This window comes from Thalassophryne amazonica, chromosome 21 (genome assembly GCF_902500255.1).
Source record: "Thalassophryne amazonica chromosome 21, fThaAma1.1, whole genome shotgun sequence".
Lineage (NCBI taxonomy): Eukaryota > Metazoa > Chordata > Actinopteri > Batrachoidiformes > Batrachoididae > Thalassophryne > Thalassophryne amazonica.
In genome coordinates this window covers 35,461,519-35,479,569 of record NC_047123.1, presented here as the reverse complement: position 1 = coordinate 35,479,569, position 18,051 = coordinate 35,461,519, and the positions used below count along the sequence as shown (strand labels likewise).

The 18,051-nt window shown below is 37.2% G+C and overlaps 1 protein-coding gene across 1 annotated transcript in view; it reads left to right on the top strand.

Moving 5' to 3' along the window:
- Positions 1-16,212, top strand: part of LOC117502798 (uncharacterized threonine-rich GPI-anchored glycoprotein PJ4664.02-like) — a 41,855-nt gene extending 25,643 nt beyond the window's left edge. The window contains exons 26-58 of the mRNA XM_034161908.1: positions 164-211; positions 363-434; positions 667-738; positions 903-950; positions 1,102-1,173; positions 1,405-1,476; positions 1,642-1,689; positions 1,841-1,912; positions 2,143-2,207; positions 2,447-2,518; positions 2,670-2,741; positions 2,974-3,045; positions 3,186-3,257; positions 3,409-3,480; positions 3,713-3,784; positions 3,934-4,005; positions 4,156-4,227; positions 4,440-4,511; positions 4,683-4,754; positions 5,168-5,221; positions 5,826-5,932; positions 6,026-6,084; positions 6,161-6,300; positions 6,413-6,625; positions 7,257-7,469; positions 7,556-7,699; positions 7,775-7,953; positions 8,694-8,858; positions 8,978-10,375; positions 13,558-13,599; positions 13,693-13,752; positions 13,905-13,971; positions 14,057-16,212. Of these exons, the coding sequence (XP_034017799.1) occupies positions 164-211; positions 363-434; positions 667-738; positions 903-950; positions 1,102-1,173; positions 1,405-1,476; positions 1,642-1,689; positions 1,841-1,912; positions 2,143-2,207; positions 2,447-2,518; positions 2,670-2,741; positions 2,974-3,045; positions 3,186-3,257; positions 3,409-3,480; positions 3,713-3,784; positions 3,934-4,005; positions 4,156-4,227; positions 4,440-4,511; positions 4,683-4,754; positions 5,168-5,221; positions 5,826-5,932; positions 6,026-6,084; positions 6,161-6,300; positions 6,413-6,625; positions 7,257-7,469; positions 7,556-7,699; positions 7,775-7,953; positions 8,694-8,858; positions 8,978-10,375; positions 13,558-13,599; positions 13,693-13,752; positions 13,905-13,971; positions 14,057-14,127 (4,201 nt within the window). The 3' untranslated portion in view covers positions 14,128-16,212. The remainder of the gene's footprint in view (positions 1-163; positions 212-362; positions 435-666; positions 739-902; positions 951-1,101; positions 1,174-1,404; positions 1,477-1,641; positions 1,690-1,840; positions 1,913-2,142; positions 2,208-2,446; positions 2,519-2,669; positions 2,742-2,973; positions 3,046-3,185; positions 3,258-3,408; positions 3,481-3,712; positions 3,785-3,933; positions 4,006-4,155; positions 4,228-4,439; positions 4,512-4,682; positions 4,755-5,167; positions 5,222-5,825; positions 5,933-6,025; positions 6,085-6,160; positions 6,301-6,412; positions 6,626-7,256; positions 7,470-7,555; positions 7,700-7,774; positions 7,954-8,693; positions 8,859-8,977; positions 10,376-13,557; positions 13,600-13,692; positions 13,753-13,904; positions 13,972-14,056) is intronic.
- The last annotated feature ends 1,839 nt before the right edge of the window (positions 16,213-18,051 follow it).

Sequence of the window (18,051 nt, the reverse complement as noted above, 5' to 3'; positions counted from 1 at the left end):
GTTTTCATAAGAAAGAAATGGCAAACATGACTCTCTGCTTGAGTTAACACTGGTTCGAAATTTTACTGTATTTCAGTTTATCATACATTTTACCGTTAATTTTTGATGAATAATGATGATAAATTGTTAATATCAGTTTCAACATCATCCATTCCCACAACAGATTTGGACACAACGCCTCTCACAACTGGTCTACCCGCTGTAGTTACAAGTAAGATTTTATCATAAAGAATTGGCAAAGATGATTCTCTTCTGTGGTTAAAAATGGTTTGAGATTTTGTGGTATTTCAGTTTCATTTTGCTTCCTCCATTGGAGATTACTATTCATTTTCCTCAAAATACTGATAAATTGTTCTTTTCAGATTCAACATCTATTCCCACAACAGATTTGGACACAACGCCTCTCACAACTGTTCTACCCACTATAGTTACAAGTAAGATTTTGTCATAAAGAATTGGCAAACATGATTCTCTTCTATGATTAAAAATGGTTTGAAATTTTATGGTGTTTCAGTTTCATTTTGCTTCCTCCATTGGAAATCACCATTCATTTTCCTCAAACTACTGATATATTGTACTGTATTTATACTATATACTGTATTTTAGTTTATCATACATTTTACCGTTAATTTTCTATGAATAATGATGATAAATTGTTCATTTCAGATTCAACATCCATTCCAACACCAGATTTGGACACAACGCCTCTCACAACTGGTCTACCCACTGTAGTTACGAGTAAGTTTTCATAAGAAAGAAATGGCAAACATGACTCTCTGCTTGAGTTAACACTGGTTCTAAATTTTACTGTATTTCAGTTTATCATACATTTTACCGTTAATTTTTGATGAATAATGATGATAAATTGTTAATATCAGTTTCAACATCCATTCCCACAACAGATTTGGACACAACGCCTCTCACAACTGGTCTACCCGCTGTAGTTACAAGTAAGATTTTATCATAAAGAATTGGCAAAGATGATTCTCTTCTGTGGTTAAAATTGGTTTGAGATTTTGTAGTATTTCAGTTTCATTTTGCTTCCTCCATTGGAGATTACTATTCATTTTCCTCAAAATACTGATAAATTGTTCTTTTCAGATTCAACATCTATTCCCACAACAGATTTGGACACAACGCCTCTCACAACTGTTCTACCCACTATAGTTACAAGTAAGATTTTGTCATAAAGAATTGGCAAACATGATTCTCTTCTATGATTAAAAATGGTTTGAAATTTATGGTGTTTCAGTTTCATTTTGCTTCCTCCATTGGAAATTACCATTCATTTTCCTCAAACTACTGATATATTGTACTGTATTTATACTATATACTGTATTTTAGTTTATCATACATTTTACCGTTAATTTTCTATGAATAATGATGATAAATTGTTCATTTCAGATTCAACATCCATTCCAACACCAGATTTGGACACAACGCCTCTCACAACTGGTCTACCCACTGTAGTTACGAGTAAGTTTTCATAAGAAAGAAATGGCAAACATGACTCTCTGCTTGAGTTAACACTTGTTTGAAATTTTACTATATTTCAGTTTATCATACATTTTACCGTTAATTTTGTGATGAATAATGATGATAAATTGTTAATTTCAGTTTCAAAATCCATTCCCACAACAGATTTGGACACAACGCCTCTCACAACTGGTCTACCCGCTGTAGTTACAAGTAAGATTTTATCATAAAGAATTGGCAAACATGATTCTCTTCTGTGGTTAAAAATGGTTTGAGATTTTATGGTATTTCAGTTTCATTTTGCTTCCTCCATTGGAGATTACTATTCATTTTCCTCAAAATACTGATAAATTGTTCTTTTCAGATTCAACATCTATTCCCACAACAGATTTGGACACAACGCCTCTCACAACTGTTCTACCCACTATAGTTACAAGTAAGATTTATCATAAAGAATTGGCAAACATGATTCTCTTCTATGATTAAAATGGTTTGAAATTTTATGGTGTTTCAGTGTCATTTTGCTTCCTCCATTGGAAATTACCATTCATTTTCCTCAAACTACTGATATATTGTACTGTATTTATACTGTATACTGTATTTTAGTTTATCATACATTTTACCGTTAATTTTCTATGAATAATGATGATAAATTGTTCATTTCAGATTCAACATCTATTCCAACAACAGATTTGGACACAACGCCTCTCACAACTGGTCTACCCACTATAGTTACAAGTAAGATTTTATCATAAAGAATTGGCAAACATGATTCTCTTCTATGATTAAAAATGGTTTGAAATTTTATGGTGTTTCAGTGTCATTTTGCTTCCTCCATTGGAAATTACCATTCATTTTCCTCAAACTACTGATATATTGTACTGTATTTATACTGTATACTGTATTTTAGTTTATCATACATTTTACCGTTAATTTTCTATGAATAATGATGATAAATTGTTCATTTCAGATTCAACATCTATTCCAACAACAGATTTGGACACAACGCCTCTCACAACTGGTCTACCCGCTGTAGTTACAAGTAAGATTTTATCATAAAGAATTGGCAAAGATGATTCTCTTCTGTGGTTAAAATTGGTTTGAGATTTTATGGTATTTCAGTTTAATTTTGCTTCCTCCACTGGAGATTACTATTCATTTTCCTCAAAATACTGATAAATTGTTATTTTCAGATTCAACATCTATTCCCACAACAGATTTGGACACAACGCCTCTCACAACTGTTCTACCCGCTATAGTTACAAGTAAGATTTTATCATAAAGAATTGGCAAACATGATTTTCTTCTGTGGTTAAAAATGGTTTGAAATTTTATGGTGTTTCAGTTTCATTTTGCTTCCTCCATTGGAAATCACCATTCATTTTCCTCAAACTACTGATATATTGTACTGTATTTATAATGTATACTGTATTTTAGTTTATCATACATTTTACCGTTAATTTTCTATGAATAATGATGATAAATTGTTCATTTCAGATTCAACATCCATTCCAACAACAGATTTGGACGCAACGCCTCTCACAACTGGTCTATCCACTGTAGTTACGAGTAAGTTTTCATAAGAAAGAAATGGCAAACACGACTCTCTGCTTGAGTTAACACTGGTTCGAAATTTTACTGTATTTCAGTTTATCATACATTTTACCGTGAATTTGTGATGAATAATGATGATAAATTGTTAATTTCAGATTCAACATCCATTCCCACAACAGATTTGGACACAACGCCTCTCACAACTGGTCTACCCGCTGTAGTTACAAGTAAGATTTTATCATAAAGAATTGGCAAAGATGATTCTCTTCTGTGGTTAAAATTGGTTTGAGATTTTATGGTATTTCAGTTTAATTTTGCTTCCTCCACTGGAGATTACTATTCATTTTCCTCAAAATACTGATAAATTGTTCTTTTCAGATTCAACATCTATTCCCACAACAGATTTGGACACAACGCCTCTCACAACTGTTCTACCCACTATAGTTACAAGTAAGATTTTGTCATAAAGAATTGGCAAACATGATTCTCTTCTATGATTAAAAATGGTTTGAAATTTTATGGTGTTTCAGTTTCATTTTGCTTCCTCCATTGGAAATTACCATTCATTTTCCTCAAACTACTGATATATTGTACTGTATTTATACTGTATACTGTATTTCAGTTTATCATACATTTTACCATTAATTTTCTATGAATAATGATGATAAATTGTTCATTTCAGATTCAACATCCATTCCAACAACAGATTTGGACACAACGCCTTCCACAACTGTTCTACCCCCTACAATCACGAGTAAGTGTTTATGATAAAGAAATGGCAAACATGATTCCCTGCTCTAAATGGTTTGAAATGTTAGTACATTTCAGGGTTCATTTGAGTACATCTACTGGAGCTTATCAATGACATTAATGTAAAAAAATGTAACAAAATGTATTTTTCAGATTCAACATCCATTGCTACAATGGTTGTGGGTACTACACCTCCAACAACTGTTCAACCCACTGTAGTTACAAGTAGGTTTTTATCATAAAGAACTAACAGCCATGATTCCCTGCTCTCATTGAAACTGTTCTGAAATTTTACTATTCATTTTCATTTTGCTCCATCCATTGATATTTATTGTTAGTTATCCTTGAACAATACTGATAAACTGTCTATTTCAGGTTTAACATCCATAGCGACAACAGATTTGTACAGTACATCTCCTTCATCTGGTCTACCCACTGTAGTTACAAGTATGTTTTTATAATAAAATACGGGAAAAGCTGTTCACATTAATTTAAATTTTAATGAAATCAGTTTTAATTTGGAAGAACTAGCAAACACAATTCCCTGCTTTAACTTAAACTGGTTTGAAATTTTTCTATGTTTCAGTTTCATTTTGCTCCATCCAGTGAATTTTACCATGTATGAAACTTGCACAATGCGACTAAATTGATCTTTTCAGATTCAACATCCATTACGACAACAGATTTGAACACAACACCTCTCACAACTGGTCTACCCACTACAGTTACTAGTAAGTGTTTATGAGTAAGTAAGTGTTTATATAGAGAAATGGCAAACATGATTCCCTGCTCTGATTCGAAGTGGTTTGAAATTTTATTACATTTCAATTTCATTTGAGTACAACTACTGGACCTTATCAATGGCATTAATGTAAAAAAAATTAACAAAATATCCTTTTCAGATTCAACACCCATTGCTACAACAGATGTGGGTACTACACCTCCAGCAACTGTTCAGCCCACTGTAGCTACAAGTAGGTTTTTATTATAAAAACCTGACAGACATGATTCCCTACTCTCATTAAAACTGTTTTGAAATTTTACGATATTTCAGTTTCATTTTGCTCCATCCATTGACGTTTACACAACACAACCCCTTCTGTCCTTCTGCATACTCTGAGTGCAAACACTGCATCTGTAGTGCTCTTTCTTGATGTGAAACCATATTGCTACTTGCTGATCTTCACATCTCTTCTAAGATCAGCTTCCACTACTCGTTCTTGTAATGTTATGCTATCGCTGATCAACTTTATTTCTTTGTCATGGCTCCAGAGTGATATGCAGCCCTTCAGATTCTCAAAAAAAAAAAAATCAGCACCAGTGCACTAAAATTCCACTCCATGGGTATCCACTAATTAATCAAGTGATTAATATGTGTTCTTTGTAGGCCCAGCAACTGTTCCTCCTCCAGATCTAACCACACCCACAGTTATTGTAACCAGTAAGTGTTTTTGGCATCTGTCATGGGAAAGTCACGTGTACAGTATATTATCTTCATATTGAAGATATGATATTGATATTGAAGATATATGCTACAATATTTGACTCAAATATGCAACATACCAAATTGACCAGTATGCCTGTTGTCGCAAATTTGCAACATACCATTATTATTATTATAACATTATAACATAAAGTCATTACCAAAATACCAAAATTGCTATTTATTTTTTGTGCAAAAGTGAAATTAATAATCTCAACATTATTTACCATCTACGTAAAGGCAAAAACACACACAAAACATTTTTTTATATACAGCTATATCAATTCAGGCGTTAAGGGGTTAAATTTGACACAGTAAACATAAACTTTACCTGAAAACATGGATTTCTGTCCATGTGGCTGACTTGTTTACTTTTAGATTCAAATATTCCACACAATGTTCTTTCTTGTGACAACTCTTAATCCTTCTTCAGCCACTCTGTCATATTATTATATTTTACAATATTACTCTGTGGATGTTCACTGTCAAAATAATTCTCACAAAAATAGAAAATTACAACCAAGTCCTCTGTAATTTATTTTCATTTTCATCTGTTAAATAGGATTCCAGCTGGAAATGTCAGTCACATTACATGAAACTTACACAGCAGAACTGGGTGACCCTACAAGTGCTGAATACAAGGCACTTACTTCAAAGATTGAGCCAGTGGTACGTACACTGATGAAAACATAATGAATGGTTTTGTTCATGACATCAATATTATAATGTCAGTATATCAATATATCATGATCTATTCCACAGTTAAATGATGTGTACAGTGGACTAACAGGATTCATCAAGTTGTTTGTACAGAAATACAGGTATAGGATTTTCTGCCGAAGGCAAAATTAGCAGAGATTTGACAGTAAGTTAACTTGGATTATTTTTATTTTCCAGCCCAGGAAGCATAATTGCTTCATTTGCCGTGGAGACAACAACAGTTAATTCTGGTCAAATTATTACAGCAAATGAAAAACTTGAAGAAGAAATAAAAGTTGTTGCTCCAGTCAATGGAAGCGTTTCTGCATTTTACAACAGTAAGTAATAAACAAACAAACAAACAAAAAAAACTCAAATCCGATCATCAGTTTTTTAAATTCTTCTTAAATTGACTCAAGTGTTTATTGCTCCTTTTAATTTTGTTTAAAGGTTCTGAGCCACTCAGCTTTCCAAGCATCACCTACACCGGCAGCAAACTAAAAGTGACATGTAGTCAACCTGACAACTTGGATGTGGGACAGTTGTCTGATTCTGTGTGGAAAATAAACGGAAACAAACTCAAAGATAATTCCAGGGTGGAAATAATTACATCTAATCGGGCATCGACACTAAACATCAACAACGTTATTCTCGCTGACAGCGGTAAGTCACCACATGCTTGATTATAAAACTAATAATATTAACTATCTGTGCACCTTAAAGCAGGCAATTTCACTGATTAGTTCATCTACCTGCGTGAAGATATGAAAGATATGGTGGGAGCTTTACTTTCTCAAGCCTGGATTTTCCACAGTTTTCCGTTACCCAGGTGTCACGACGCAGGTGAAGGATTTGATTTTTACACCGGTTTGGAAATCTTTTGTGATTAAATATCTCAATTAACAAATCGGTCCATATTTTAGACCACAGTTTTTGCCATTTTATGGCGCATTGTGTCCTCACAGCTTTTTGTTTGTGCTCCCGTCATGAAATGAGTCCTTTTCTTGACGTTTTTTTTTATTTTACTTTTTCTAACCCTCTCCCTTCTCCCTAACCGTAATCCTAATCCCCATAGCGCCCCCCCCCCCCCCCCGTCCCAAAATTAATTTGCTTTTCATGATCCCATGACTAAATGGGATGAGAGTGAGTTGCATGTGTCACACAGCAACACAGTAAACACTGTCTCAAGTAAAATTCAGCCAGACGAGGAGAACGTTTGTCAGTTAAGTTATTTAGAGGTCTGTTTCCCAAAATTCCACCAGCACTGTTTGATATTTATTTCTTTGTCTCACAGGGAGATATGAATGTACTCTGGTGGGAAAAGCATTGAATTTCTTACAACAAGGTGATCTTCAAAAAGGAGTGGCGATCAGACAAGCTCCAAATGTGCGAGTGCCGAGTCGAGTTAATGTTGGATGCATTGAAGGACCAAGAGAACCTCTCGTGTGCTGTGTTCAGTCCAACTACAGAGTCAAACTGTTTAGAGATGCAACGGTTTTAGACACAAGTTAGTCCAAATTGATGCTGTAAATGCCTGAGATACAGTTTTTTTTTCTTTTTGCAATGAATCTCAACATTATTAAATGTCTGCAGAGGTGGTTCCTGATAAAAGTGGAGACTATTGCATCCAGCATAATTACACCCTGAATAACTGCGACACACCTTTAAGTTTTGTATGCAGGGTTGATGACCCAAAAGGCTACGAAATAACAACAACAATTACAATTTTCAAAGGGGGTAAGATTAATGTTGCTAACAACGATTATCTCTGTCTTCTCTTTGTAACACTAATTGTAATTTTTAATTTTTCAGGTGCTGTATGTAAGGATACTGAGTATGGAATTGGACAAGCAGGTGACATCTCCACAATAGAATGTGACCCGGATCAGGAGGGAAGCAAGACCGCTGTCTGTGAGAGCAATGGGAAGTGGAAACTGAAGGAGGACACTTGTATCCTAATAGAAGTCAACGAGTTGTTGATTGAGTCACAGGTAGGCGACCTTCTACAGTTTGCAACTAATTCTTTATGAAAAATACAATTCACTACTGCAGAGCCTGCTCACTATTGTACTGTGCTCATCCAGGGAAGTTGGAGCAACTTTGGTTTTTGTGACGTGACAAATTTACAGCTGTTTGAATAAAACCAAAAGGGAGAGAGCAGCAAATATAGCCAGCTTCTCATGTACTATCCATGAGATGTGAACCACCTCCTGTCCTTACAGCACAGGGAAGTGCCACAATGATGTCACATTCTGGGGAATTCCCAGTGACATGTTCCTTTCATTGTGTTTGCCTGAGATCCTTAAAGTTTAGGTGATTTCTGCAACGGACGCAGAACGGACTCTGATGCAGGAACAGATCCACTGAGTGGCTCGATGACACCCCCCCCCACCGACGGTGGACTGGACGCCTGCATGGACTCTCGTCAATTGTTATACCTTTTTGGTAGAATCGTCTAAGCAGTGGGTCACCCGTTTGACTCTGGTCTGCTTGAGGTTTCTTTCTCAGTATCAGAGGGAGTTTTTCCTTACGACTGATGCCTGTGTTCTTGCACTAGGGGTTAGTAAGGTTAGACCTTACTTGTGTGAGGCGCCTTGAGGCAGCTTTGTTGTGATTTGGTGCTATATAAACTAAAAAAAAAAAAATAAATGGAAAAATAAAATGAATTGAGATTGGAAAATCGCAAGCATTTGTTGCACTTTTGTTTTCCTAATAACATCACTTCTTTCAGAATGTGGCTGAGAAAGAAGTACCAGAACTTGTTGAGAAACTAAATGCTGTTGTCCAGAACAACACAGCAGAAATTACAAATTCATCTGCAACCATCCTGGCTGTTGTTAACATTCTAAACAACATTGCCAGTGTTACAACTTCTGCAAACGAGACAGTCGTGCAGGTAAGTTCAGCCGTCCGCTGCAAATCCACTTTTGAGATGGATATATGTATTTTATCAGTGTATTTTTTTCCTGCAGAGATGTGAGATCATTTATGGCTCTGTTTTTTTTTTGTCTATAGAATATACTAGAAACAGTGGAAATCATCATTGGTGATGATGCAAGGGGGTCTTGGGACATTCTTAATGCAAATGAAACCCTGAATGCCAGCTCCACTTTGCTGGCTTCCTTGGAGAGACTGTCTGAAGTGCTGGTTGGAGAATTTACCATTCAAACTCAAAACATCCTCCTTAACAGAACCACCTTTGACAACTACTTCAGTGCAAACCTGAACTCCACTGTCACCATTGACATTCCAAACACAAATACCGTTGACATTTTTATCACCACCATTGTCTTTGCCACCTTGCGTAATGCCCTACCACCACGGAACGCTAGCTTCAATGTCAGCAGCTTCAGTGTTACCACCAACAAAACTCTCAATGACACCATCAACGCTGCTGTGATGCTTGTCTCAACAAATGCAACGATTCATAATGTCACCATGAGGTTTACCAAAGTGAACAACTCCCTGACGCAAAATGCACAGTGCGTCTTCTGGAACTTCAGACTTCTTGATGATCTTGGTGCATGGGACCATGAAGGATGCACATTTGTCTCTGACATAGACAATATCATAACATGCAACTGCAGCCATCTCACCTCCTTCTCAGTTCTGATGGGAACCGGCATCCCTGAGTCGCTCAGACTGATTTTGGATATCATCACTTATATTGGAGTGGGGATATCGTTGGCAAGCCTACTTATTTGTCTCATTATTGAAGGATATGTTTGGAAAACGGTGACCAGGAACAGCACTGCTTTCATGCGCCATGTTTCAATTGTTAATATTGCACTGGCGCTGTTGATTGCGGACATCTGCTTCATCATTGGCACTGCGATTGCTAAAAATCCTGGCGAAAACCCAGGAGAAGACTATCATACTCCAGTTGGACCATGTAGCACTGCGACATTTTTTATGCACTTCTTTTACCTTGCCCTGTTCTTTTGGATGCTTGTGTCAGCACTTCTCCTGCTTTACCGCACACTCCTGGTCTTCTCCCACATGTCCAAGAAAGCCATGTTGGCTGTCGGATTCAGCTTGGGCTACGGTTGCCCTTTAATTATAGCTGTTGTTACAGTTGCTGTCACTGCACCAGGAAACATGTACATCAGGAGGTCTGAGGCCTGTTGGCTCAACTGGCACGAGTCCATGGCCCTGTTGGCCTTTGTAGTTCCTGCCTTAGTCATAGTCTTAATCAACTTCATAATCCTAATCGTGGTTTTAATTAAAATGCTGAGAAGAGGTGCTGGAGATGCTTCCCAGCCAGGTGAAAAGAATGCACTGATAGTCATTCTTCGATGTGTGGCCTTTTTGGCTCCTTTGTTTGGACTGACTTGGGGTTTGGGAGTCGGAACCATGACGTCGCCAACAAATAAAGGAATCCATATTGCCTTTGCCTTCCTCAATTCACTGCAGGTACTTTCTTATTGAGAAATACACTGATTGAGCTGAAATGTACTGTTGCCATATACACTGAACAAAAATATAAATGCAGCACTTTTGTTTTTGCTCTCATTTGTCATTAGCTGAACTCACAGATCTAAAACATTTTCTATATACACAAAATACCTATTTCTCTCAAATATTGTTCACAAATCTGTCTAAATCTGTGTTAGTGAGCACTTCTCCTTTGCTGAGAGAATCCATCCCACCTCACAGGTGTGGCATATCAAGATGGTGATTAGACAGCATGATTATTGCATAGGTGTGCCTTAGGCTGGCCACAATAAAAGGCCCCTCTGAAATGTGCAGTTTTATCGCACAGCACAATGCCACAGTTGTCACCAGTTTTGAAGGAGCATGCAATTGGGCATGCTGACTGCTGGAATGTCCACCAGAGCGCTTGTCCGTGAATTGAATGTTCATTTCTCTACCATAAGCCGTCCAAAGGCGTGTCAGACAATTTGGCAGTATATCCAACTGGCCTCCACCAGCCTACGACCTCCACATCCAGCATGTTCATCTCCAAGATCATCTGAGACCAGCCACCTGGACAGCTGCTGCATCAACAGGTTTGCAGAACCAAAGAATTTTTGCAAAAACTGTCAGAAACCATCTCAGGGAATCTCGTCTGCATGCTTGTCATCCTCATCGGAGTCTCGACCTGACTGCGGTCCATCATCGTAACCAACTTGAGTGGGCAAATGCTCACATTCAATGGCGTCTGGCTGATGATCAACTATATGTGAAGGAGATGTGTTGCACTGTGTGAGGCAAATGGTGGTCACGCTAGATACTGGCTGGTTTTCTGACCCCCCCAGACCCCCCCAAAAAAGCAAAACTGCACATTTCAGAGTGGCCTTTTATTGTGGCCAGCCTAAGGCACACCTATGAGGTGGGATGATTATCTTGGCAAAAGAGAAGTGCTCATTAACACAGATTTAGGCAGATTTGTGAGCAATATTTGAAAGAAATAGGTATTTTGTGTATATAGAAAACATTTTAGATCTTTGAATTCAACTCATGAAAAATGGGAGTGAACACAAACGTGCGGCATTTAATATTTGTTCAGTGTATTTGGTTATGTGGTGTGTGCAGTTTTGGTGAACTCTGTAAAATAATACTGTTTCGGTTTTAATGATAACAGCATTCTTAAAAGTCTGGCCTGTTTATACAGATTTTGTGTTTGTTCATTTATCTTTAAAATGATAAGTTTTAATCTCAAAGTGAAAACAAATGTCAACATGAGCTACGTAATAATTTGGATCCAACACTGCTCCTTCAAAATACTTTTAAAATACTGCATTCAGTCCTATTCATTGATTGACATGAATTCCAAGGGACATGCACTCACTTAGAAATATTCATGTCCATCCTGACTTGTTTAATGTCTGTTGAATGGAAAGGTGTTGGTGTTATGTTAAAGGGTGAATATACTTTATCTCAAATTATTTTGTTTTTTTACACAACATTTGAGATATTTGATCTTGGGTGAGAGAGTTGGGGAGAGTTGGGAAGAGTTATTGTTATGTGTCGACGCGGGTTGAGGAGCGGACCTGCGTCTGACGGAACCCAGCGCTAAAATAACCAGAAAGCGGTTCCAATAACAAAACAATTTATTTTTTCCACCCTCTGGTGCATAACAAAGTGTATGAACAAAAGATGCGTCAGTCTGGTGGAGTGAAGGCTGGCACGCTCTCCAGCGCCTAAAAGGATCGAAGCCCGACGCTTCTGGACTCACTTTACCGCCAAAACCCCCCCAGGTGGACACGACAAACCGACTCTCTGCGAAGGATAGAAAAGGTGAGGTAAGTCAGCAGCTACAACCAATATCCTTCAAAAGGCACACACTATCAGCAACACATTCAGGTCTGTATTTAAGCTTTATGTAAATGAGCAGCTTCTCACAACAGGTGGAGGATTACCATTCCACACGCCACGGCAGTGAGAAGCGAGCTGCACAATTCTCATCACAATTCAAATCTACTGCGTAACAAAATACCAAGTTACTATCAACAATTAGTCAAACAATTAATCACCTCAGATGTGTGCTGACAGCATGTGTCCCTCACCCTTCCTTCCTTCACAGGCACGATGTGTCAAACCCAGGCGCGGTCCTCAGTGTCTCACAAACGAACATCACAAGGTCGAGTTCCCGGCAATTCTGCTTGAATCACACATGGATTAAATGCAGAACGCCATCTCATTATCTGCTTCAGCTGAAAGTCTTTAAGGTTGCCCTTGAGCACCATCCACAGGTGCTGCACATAATGTTGATGAGGGTGAAGGACTCTTCAGCCAGCACCTTCTCCACAGACAAATCAGTTTTCATACCACCTGGAGAGCAAAGAAAAGAAAAGAACAACAAAATGTCCAGCCACACCCCCCAACACACAACAAGTTATTGGCCTAAGTGAAGGAGTTCAAGTATCTCAGTCTTGTTCAAGAGTGGGGATATGTTGGAGTGTGGGATCGATACTGGAGCTGCCTCTGAGGTCCTGTACTGGACCGTCGTGTTGAAGAAAGAGCTGAGCCAGAAGACAAGACTCTCGATTTCTGTTTCTATCCTCACATATGATCATGTACTTGGGGTAATGATGGAAAGAACGAGGCCACAGATACAAACGGTGAAATTGAGATTCCTTTGTTGGGTATTTGGGCTTACACTCAGGGGTACGGTGAGAATGCTGAAGATGTCCCCTGGTTTTCTCACTCAAGAGGTTTTCCATGTACGTTTAACTGGAGGGAGGCCCGGGAAGACCCAGGATACGCTGGAGGGATTGTGTCTCCCAGCTGGATTGGGATCTCCCAGGAGGAGGTAGAGGACTTGGCTGAGGATAGGGAAATGTCGGACGAGCTGCTTGGTCTGCTGCCATTGTGGACCTGGATAAGCGGCAGAAAATGAATGAAAGAATGAATGCTTGAGAGATTTGATTTCACTTTGAAATTTAAGTGCATCATTTAAAAAAATGATTTTGCACAATGAGGCCAGACTTAAAAACAAAAAATTGTCATGATATGTAATTTTTCAAGGAGTGCCAAAAGTTTGAATGCAATTGTTTATTTATTATTTCATAGTTTTGTGTGTGTGTGTGTGTGTGTAAAACCAAACATTTTATTCTGTGTTGTATTTATTAAGCCATTTTTTCTCTCTTCAGGGTTTTTTTATTTTACTATTTGGAACAATTTTTGATTCAAAGGTATCTGCATATTAAACACATAACATTATTAAATATAACACAATGTTATGTGATCGTTGACTGACATTGATGTAAATTTAATTGGTTTTGTAGATCCGAGCTGTCCTTGCACGGACGTTACCAACATTAAGCACACGCTCCAATCCAACACAAGTAAAGACTGTTTTTATTTCATCCTCCAACCTATGACACGTTCCGTACTTACAACTTGGCACATTTGATTTGCACGATGCTGTGATATAATCTGGAAATGTAGCTGCACCAAATTAATTTAATATTTTTGAAATGATTGGTTTTTGTTCCAGAGTACAAGTGGTGGTGTTTCCTCTTCCAGTACACTAAACTTTATCTGGAGATTACCTGGAAGAAGAAGTAAGCAGATTTTTTTTACTTTACAGTCTTTTCTGCTGATTTCAATCAACTATTTTAATCAATAATGTACTTTTTGTCTTTTTAGATGTCTACCGTCTGTCACAAGCTGCAAACTCAAGCACTGCTGGTACATCGGAGTCTTTCATTAATGTCTGAGTCATCAACCAGCAGGCCAACTATTTTTAATGTGATTGTGAATCTTACTTTTGTTGCCAGTGAAGTAGAGAAAATGTATTTTTCCTCCTGATACTTGCTTTTCTGCTAAAGTGCAACATCTGGTGTCACTTTTTTTGAACACTTAACAAGTAAGGGCACTTCTCAAAGAATGAATACTGATCAAATAACACAACCTGCATGATTTAAGATGAAAAATTCACACAATTCTGACTCGATGCAGCAAATCTTCTGTTGTGCCCTACATACTGAGGAAAAAGAAACACATTTTAATCCATTGTAATATCACATAGAATGTTAGAACAGTCTTTGGTGGAAGTCACTGTCACGATAGGGATAAGTAAATCTCTGTGGTGTGGGCATCAGACAGGGACTGACTGGTGGCATTGGGGTGGAGGAGGAAGTGTTTTAGGTCAGTGACTGTAAGCAGTAGAGATGTGAGTTAGGACTAACATTTTTAAATCATGTGCAGGTTTCCAGCTGCTTCCTATTCGACACACAGCTCTTACTGATGAGCTGAATCTGAAAGAAAGCTTTGAAATCTGAGTCTTCCTGGCAGAACTTATGCCAGGTGCATTTCCTCTCATGCAACCGCCTTCATTGACTAAATGTTATTACTTTTTCAACTATTTAGCTGTTCAACTGTACTTTTATAGGCAACCAAGAAAGACAAGGAATGACTCAATTTTTGGGCAGGGTTGAAACCTGTTCATACAACGGCATTAAAAAGCTGATTAACAAATGTAAGAAACAAAACAAAAACACCACAATGGACCTTTAATTTCACAAAGACAACGTTACACCACCTTTGTGGCAGTTAGAACATTGTTTCAGTTACTTTGTCCCAAAACAGGAGCTGCTTACTGAAACCGGTGATTTCAATTTGATTTAATTTTATTAAATGTTATTTATTAGGGTCCAAGCACCAGTGAAGCTGAACGAAGGACCCTGTTTTTGTGCTGATTTTTTTCTTCTTCTAGGCACAAAAAAGTATTTGGGCAGCCTAAACTAGACGGAGCTGAAATGTGAATTTGACAGGGTTGGTAGATGTCAGGAAAAACTTGCCATATAAAAAAAATGGCTAGTGAAAAGCTCTAGGTGGCACTATAATTAATAAAAGCATGTTACCACCAATAACTTTTGATCCATGGGATCAACCATGGGAAAACTTTATGAGCTCGTTCTAACGGTGCACGCCATGCTCATTTGTGCTTGGAATTTTTTTCCGCAATATTGCAACATATGCAGGATTGGCCCGAATGAACTTGTTTCTGGATTTTTGACATAGCACATCCCGATTGGTGTCAAAATGTTCTTTAGGTTGTGAATCTCAATAACTGGGCCGGAAACCTTAAACTTTGTTGCTCTGTTTGCAAATGTCATGGCTTTGAGTTTGACCATGTATGATGCTCTTTATTTCATGATGCAATTTCTCAGTAATTGAATCACTGAACAGCATGAAATCAAGCAGGTGGAACTATGTCACTAGATGGCACTGTAAAGCACGTTTTCTTTGAATTTCAAAGGTACAAATTGCTCAAAATTTCATGTAGATTTTCCCTGAGTGTCCTACAAAGTGCTGTTTTACTGTTAGACCAAAAAGGATGATAAAGCACCTCTTAGAAAAAGTATTTCATATCTTTAAATTTATTTTAGAATAGCCAAAACAACTCAAAATGCGCTATCATTAATGGATGGACCAAATGCTGCCAAATTTGCCAGCTTCAATCAAAATACTGTTTATGGTGTGTAGAACACAGAGCAAATGGTCTGTATATAAAAAATGGCCAATGCATTTATTTGTACTGCAGAAGGCGTATATCCCCAACTACAATAATCCATAACTCCCCAAATTTTTTACCTGATTTTCCCACGGTTTGGTTTGTTAGAAACAGCAGAGATTCAGTTACATTACAGGATGATGTCGCACATTAAAAATGCGTACTTTCATGTGAAAGACTTTGTCTTATTCTCTTTAACAAAGACATATGCTGTGGCATATAGATAAATGTATAAATTAATTTTATAATTTAGTAAAGAAACAAGTTTGGATTGTTCAATTGAATTTATTTCTCTCTCTCTCTCTCTCTCTCTCTCTCTCTCTCTCTCTCTCTCTCTCACACTCACTCACTCACTCTCTCTCTCACACACACACACACACACACACACACACACACACACACACACACACACACACACACACACACACACACACACACACACACACACACACACACACACACACACGGACATCACTTTAATTTCCTTTGCTTCACTCACCAGGTTTTGGTACAAAGATGAACTTTTTTTCGAGGCCAGGAAAAGAAGGTTCCAGGTCATTCCAAGGTCTTAAACCACCTTGTTTGGCTTGCAACTGGGGCTGGAGAGCTAAAACCTTTAAATCTAATATATCAGTCACAACACTTTCCATTTAGAATCTACACAGTTTTTAATACTGCATAAATAGAGGAGGTGATCATGATAATAACAGGAATAGTATTATTATAGTATAAGTTTGAGGGGGATACTGAGGAAACATCACTTCCATGAATGTACAACAGCAAATCAGGACAAGTTGGGAAGACTTTGCAATGCCACGTCCGCAACACTTGGTATCTTCAACTCCAAAACATCTTTTTTAAGTATTGCGAGGAGGACTGGCAGTGTTACAAAGTGGTAAATGCTTTCGTGTTCCAACTTTGTTTGGAACGTGTTGCCAAGCTTAAATGCCAATCTTGGTGGTAGTAATAATAATGATAGTATTTAGCATTTATTTTTGTTTATTTGTGTAGCATTTTGTAACCACGTAGAGTGCTTTCCAAAATACAACAAAGACACTAAAACACCAAATGTACAAAACACAACACTGCAAAAAAAAAAAAAAAAAAAAAAAAAAAAAAAAAAAAAAAATAGTAGTAATAAAATGGAAATTTCATAAAAGTTGAATTTCAAACATTAAGGTAAAAATTACAAACAGCACTGATTGTAGGCAGCTGAGAGAAGGAAAGATCTGTTCTGGATGTTCAGTTCGTGGTTTGCATCTTTGTATTGGCCAAATTTATGTTGGATATCCATCAGCCAGATGTGGTCCATTTATCTGGACTTCGGACCGGCACTCAGAATGCTCCGTCATGTGCTCCCTTATTGACTGAAATGTTAAAAACTTACCATATTATTAGGAAGACGGTGACTTATCAGAGCTATTAATATTTAAGGATGTAATTGTGCCGTGTTCACTTTGACAGGAAAATTGATCTGTGTTGTGCACAAAGTTTACATAATTTATGAAAAGTAAGAAGAAGCCATTTGTGCTTTTTTCCCAGATTTCCAGCTGTGTGAATGTATAAATTCTAAAGTAGCCTTTTCCAGGTACCCTCCAAACATGTCTTCAGAAATTGTATGAAATGTTTTGATTGCTTTCTCGTACACATATTTCACACGTATATTGAAACATACGTTGCTATATTTCTGCTATGTTTAACATTTTGTCAAGCCTTAAACTAATATAAAATACTACACAAAGTAACAACTGCCTAATATCTTTCTGCATTCATGAAAACACATGTTCTTTAATAATGTGTTCAGAGGTTGATGTTCTGCAGTATTCAAACTTTACAAGATTCTGTTGGCTTTGGACAAAATTTCCTGCATTTCATTTGTAATTTATTTAATGTGTATCTTGTCTTTTCAGTTTTGTTTGAAAAACTAAAATTACTTCAGAACACTTTCTTTAATGTTCTGTAATAATGTGAGTGTAAAATAAAACATGGCTTTAATATCTATTGTTTAGTGCTAATATGTTTGATCAGTGATCACCTCAGATTATTAATGAACCAGAATAATGAATAAAACATAGTTTTATAAACCAGCTGTAGGAAACAAAGACTGTTTGGACAATAATTATTA